A 5,024-nucleotide genomic window follows, 5' to 3' on the forward strand; every position below is an offset into this window, starting at 1 on the left:
GGTGTTCATGTAGGAGCAGAGTTCCTGTGAGCCCTCCTCTCCCAGTACCCTACAAAAGTCCTAGGTCAGGGGAGTTGCAACAGTTGGATACTCTGTACCCATTTCCTTGAAGTTTGAATTCAGGAGATGTGTGAAGCCCTGGTGAAATGATCCACTGACAAGGACCACACTGTAGGCCAAACAAGGCAGTGGTGAGATAACATAAAAACATTCAGTAATGTGCCCCTCCCTCGGTGGTCACCACCCAGAACTCCTCTTGATGCTCAGGTGTCCCTCACCTGTAAGTACTGACCCTATGAAAAGGAAACAGGCAAGCATTTTTTTTTTCAGAGCTGGGGACCGAACCCAGGGCCTTGCGCTTGCTAGGCAAACGCTCTACCACTGAGCTAAATCCCCAACCCCAGCATTTTTTTTTTTAAGTACACTGTAGCTGTCTTCAGACACAGAAGAAGAGAGCATCAGATCCCATTACAGACCGTTGTGAGCCACCACGTGGTTACTGGGAATTGAACTCAGGACCTCTGGAAGAGTAGTCAGTGCTTTTAGCCACTGAGCCATATCTCCAGCCCCCAAGCTGCAAGAGGTGTGACTGGTACCAGGGCAGCACAAACTGTGACCACAAAGTTCTACTGGGACTTAGTGACCAGAAAATGAGGGACTTGTAGAACAGCTGTTGGTGCCATTCGAGGTCCACACTGTAATAGGCTGCCGCTGAGCATGCAGAAGCTTCCAGAAGTCCGCCAGGAATCATCTCTCCTGGGTTTCTCTCAGAAGTTACCTAAAGTCACAAAACCCCGATGACCGAGGCCATTCACGTTTGCACGCCCACTTCACCAAACCCCTACTTTTCTATCTCCTGCCCCGTTCCTCGTCCCTCCCCCTCCCCTCCTCTCCCATCTGCTCCACATCTTCCTCCCTTTGCCATAGACTCCTCGGGTTTCTTCACTCACCTGCGGGTACTGGGCATGCGTGTGGCTGTGACCATGAGCAAGGTGCCCAGGAGGCATCCCACAAGGCCGAGAGCCAGGCCCAGGCCACAGATCAGGGTCTCTGTGGTGTCCGGTGGTGGGGTAAGCACCTGGGGCTCTGGGAAAGAAAGCGAGGGTCAGAGGAGACAGGGAGGGATCTGGAGTAGTGGACACGAGGACGTGGACAGACTAGGACAGGGTGCTGCATACCCCAGTGCTGGAGGAGCGGTGCGTCCAGGCCCCAGTGCTCCACCCTGCAGTCGTACACATCCTCCGCCGTGGGCACGAAGGTCAGGTAGTGGAACTTCCGGAACCTGTGGTTAGGCTGGGAGTAGAAGCTGGTCTGGGTCACTCCCTTAGTGATGGGCTGGCTGTTGCGCAGCCAGGTGATATTGATCACAGGCGGGAAGATATCTTCCACCATGCAGATGAGGACATTGGGTTTTCCCAGCTCCACGCGAGACTTGGGGAATACGGTCACCCGGGGAGGCACTAGGAGGAATCAGAACCTGAATCCCAAAATCCCGTCCCGTACAGTTGGGCTTTACTAGGGCCAAGATTAAGGGATACTTCCTGCAGTAGCTTTCTGGGACCCTCCTGGGGCAGGAGGGGAGGGGAGGGCAGGGCTCTGGAGAGGGGTTGGGGGTCCTGTCCCTGCCTAGTTAGGTGGGGTGGAAGGAGGGCCCGGTACCACTGACGGCTCTGGTTCGGTTGGAGCGTTCTACCAAGACGTCCAGATGAGCTCTGATCATGGAGATGCTCATCAGCCCGCTCTGAAAGTCCGAGTACGCGAAGTCTGCAAACTCGGGCAGACGCCACACGACCTCCCCCTTCTTCAGATCCACAGAGAAAATCTGTTCCCCGTCAAATTCGTGTGTGAACTGTCCGGAGGCGTCGTAAGACTGGTAGAAGGCTGGTCCGTAGGAGCCCATGTGGTCGGCTGTATCGGGTGAGGGATGGATGGGAGCGGAGAGAAATGTGTCTCAGCTTCTGAGTCTCAGCCTGCGCTCATGCTGGGCTGTGTGCGAGGACAGCCGGGTAAAGCCACAGCAGCCCCTGGAAGGGCTCCAGGGACACGAAAGTGGGAGGGCCGAGAGGGCGTGGCCACTGCAAGCATGGGTGGAGGCGTGGCCAACAGCGCGCTTGGGTGGAGCTGACAAAGCAGGGTGGGAAAAGGAGAGACTGCCCACCCCAGAAGGTGTCAGGTTTCCAGATCTCCAACAGCAGCGGTAGCTGTAGTGGCAGCCACCCTGTCAGGTCGTGTGTGAGAGATGGTAAATTTGGGGTGAGGAGAAAATGGTTAAGGGGAAGCATTGAAGGGGGCTTTTGGGAAAGCGAGCTAGTTTAGGGGTGGGTAAGGGACAGTGACAGACAGGAGCACGATTTAATAATATCTATGATCCAGAGACCAAGGTGAGGGAAAGGGCGGCTTTTCCACAAGCCGGGCATGACGACACACCCCTCCAACTCCAGCACTCAGAGGGCAGAGACAGGAGGATCAGAAGTTTAAGACCTGCGCGGGCTACCTAATTCAATGAAACGCTGTCTCCTACAACAGTGGAGGGAGGGAGAAGATCCCCAAATATTGTAAGATACACCGGACATAAAGTCAGAAGTTCATGCCTGGCAGCCGCGCCACACAAACTTTAATCCCAGCGCTTAAGAGGCCGAGGCAGGCTGATCTCTGGGTTTGGGACCAGCCTGGTCTACAGAGCAAGTTCCAGGGTAGCCAGGGCTACACAGAGAAACCGTGTTTTGAAAAGCCAATTAAAAAAAAATGGGGGGTTGGGGATTTAGCTCAGTGGTAGAGCGCTTGCCTAGGAAGCGCAAGGCCCTGGGTTCGGTCCCCAGCTCCGGAAAAAAAAATGGGATTCAAAGTTTCACACTCTGAAGGAGTGTGAGGGACTGCCGTGAGCCCAGCACGGTGCTAAACGCGGAAAGCCAAAGGGGATCGCACATAAACACACAGCGGAGGTGGATGCTGCACCAAAGCCGGACAAGAACTGCCCGTCGCAGTCAGGAAGTGGTACAGGAGCCAGGGTGTTCTGCAGTGAGGCGAGTGAGGGCAGGGATCTCAGAAAAGGAAGGGGCAAGGAGAATTCGGAATGTAAAAGAAGCCCAGAGGAGACCCAGCCTCAGCCCCGTGGTTAGGTCCACAGTGGAGGTGACAGAGTGGCAGGGATTTGTCTGCGGTATGTGTGTGGGGGGGGGAGGTTTGCCGTATACCCGACGCAGAGACACTTTCTCTTGTGCCACCCCCCCCCCCCACAGGTGTCCCCAGCACTTACCCTTGATGGCCCATACTCCCCGGGGACCCAGGAAGCTCATTATGGTTAGAAATACCTGGACCAGCTCCACAAAGAGGACCATTGCCGGGTTGGGTGGCTTTAACAACGTTTGTTTGGGGAGCAAGGGAGCAAGATGGAGATAAAAAGAAACGGAGTCTAGGTTAGGGGAAGACCCTTGCAGTAAGCAGCCAATCAGAGCAGTTCTCTGAGATGATGAGTTTGTTGCTGGATAAGGAAGTAAAGAGAGTGGGTGAAAGGTGGAGGCCGTGGGTCACTGGCCACTTCACCTTTCAAGAAGGGGCTTCAGGAAGGAGCAGAGAAGCCACAGAGCACCAAACGGCTGAGCCGGGCAAAGCCTCCATCTGGTCCATGATAGAACCTGATTTTTCCTGTGGGTCCCTCTGGGAAAATTTAAAATATAAAATAAAACACACTAAGAAACGTTAAAGGGAAATCATTGGATAAAATAAATCACAGGATAAAAACCCTTATATCTGCAAATCATTTTCAAAAACATTTTATTTTATCCCGTAAGAAAGAATGTATAACCACTAATGATGCTTTCCCCTTAAGGAACACCACAGATGTGGTCTTCATTTATCCCTTCTGGTCCCTAGACACCCTCTTCCATGCTGGCCAGAGGTTGACCAGGGTTCGCATGCACCTAGCGTTTGCCTCTTGATGGGCTCTGCCAATGGCTGGCCCTGGAAGGACTCCATCAATACTCCCTCAACAGAGAGATGCAGGGATGGTGGCCACAGCTTTAATGCCAGCACTCTGGAGGGTGAGGCAAGTGGATCCCTATGAGTTTGATGCCAGCCTGGTCTACAGAAAGGGTTCCAGACCAGCCAGGGCTGCATAGAGAGACCTTGTCTAAAATGGATAACGGTCTATCATGACAGAGAGAACTTCCGTCAAACTTCCGGCAGCCACCTTCCGACAACATTGAAAGGATTTTCAAGCTTGACGATGTCTGAGAAATCTCCTGGATCTTTGGCTCCAGAGAGCCTGTGGAGTTTGGAATAAATACACATTTGTGGTACTGTGGGTAAAGTGCTTGCCACAAGAGCATAAGGAGCGGGCTGGAGAGATGGCTCAGTGGTTAAGAGCACCCGACTGCTCTTCCAGAGGTCATGAGTTCAATTCCCAGCAACCACATGGTGGCTCACAACCATCTGTAAAGAGATCTAATGCCCTCTTCTGGTGTATCAGAAGACAGCTCTGGTGTATCAGAAGACAGCTACAGTGTACTTATATATAATAAATAAATAAATAAAAATAAAAAATAAAAGACTTTATTTAAAAAAAAAAAGAGCATAAGGAGCTGAGTTTGGATTCCCAGCACACCAAAACAGCCAGCCATGGTGGCGCAGGTCTGTAAACACAGCCCCGGGAGGGCAAAGACAGGCAGATCTGTGAACCTGGCTGGCCAGCCAGCTAACCAAATAGGTGAGCTCCAGGTTCAGCCACAGTCCCATCTCAGAGGATATGGGGGAGGTGCGCTGGGAAACAGTAAAATCCCACGCTGCTCTGCCAGAGGATCAGATTTGGGAACCAGTGCCCACATGAGGCTGTTCATAACATCCTGTAACTGCAGCTCCAGGGGGATCTGATTCCTCTAGTCTCAGTGGGCACCTGAACTCACATGCACACACCGATGCTCAGACACATGTGTGCATGCATACACATAACTAAAAATGAAATAAACCATCTTTTAAAAATGAGGTGTGTAAAAAAAAAAAAAGAGGTGTGGGCTGGAGAGATGACT

General features: G+C 52.5%; 1 protein-coding gene across 3 annotated transcripts; it reads right to left on the minus strand.

Moving 5' to 3' along the window:
- Nucleotides 1-205: 205 nt before the first annotated feature.
- RT1-DOa (RT1 class II, locus DOa) lies at nucleotides 206-3,410 on the minus strand. 3 transcript variants are annotated; one of them, XM_017601546.3, is made up of 5 exons: nucleotides 3,312-3,390; nucleotides 1,660-1,908; nucleotides 1,179-1,460; nucleotides 951-1,086; nucleotides 206-778 (listed from the first exon to the last, which is right to left on the minus strand). In XM_017601546.3, the coding sequence occupies exons 2-5, from the start codon at nucleotides 1,898-1,900 to the stop codon at nucleotides 775-777; spliced, it is 663 nt and encodes a 220-aa protein (XP_017457035.1). In that variant the 5' UTR covers nucleotides 1,901-1,908; nucleotides 3,312-3,390; the 3' UTR covers nucleotides 206-774. The 3 variants fall into 3 exon arrangements, with proteins under 3 accessions (XP_017457035.1, XP_006255976.1, NP_898874.2); XM_006255914.5 differs by having other exon boundaries at nucleotides 215-778; nucleotides 3,257-3,410; NM_183051.2 differs by lacking the exon at nucleotides 206-778 and having other exon boundaries at nucleotides 947-1,086; nucleotides 3,257-3,342.
- Between the last annotated feature and the right edge of the window lie 1,614 nt (nucleotides 3,411-5,024).

This window comes from Rattus norvegicus, chromosome 20 (genome assembly GCF_036323735.1).
Source record: "Rattus norvegicus strain BN/NHsdMcwi chromosome 20, GRCr8, whole genome shotgun sequence".
In the NCBI taxonomy this organism is placed as follows: domain Eukaryota; kingdom Metazoa; phylum Chordata; class Mammalia; order Rodentia; family Muridae; genus Rattus; species Rattus norvegicus.

Coding starts and splice junctions, on each gene's coding strand:
- RT1-DOa (XM_006255914.5), bottom strand. CDS start 3,338: ATGGTCCTCTTTGTGGAGCTGGTCCAGGTATTTCTAACCATAATGAGC. Junction 1,909..3,256: donor GGGAGTATGGGCCATCAAGG/GTAAGTGCTGGG, acceptor CACCCGATACAG/CCGACCACATGGGCTCCTAC. Junction 1,461..1,659: donor CCGAACCAGAGCCGTCAGTG/GTACCGGGCCCT, acceptor GATTCCTCCTAG/TGCCTCCCCGGGTGACCGTA.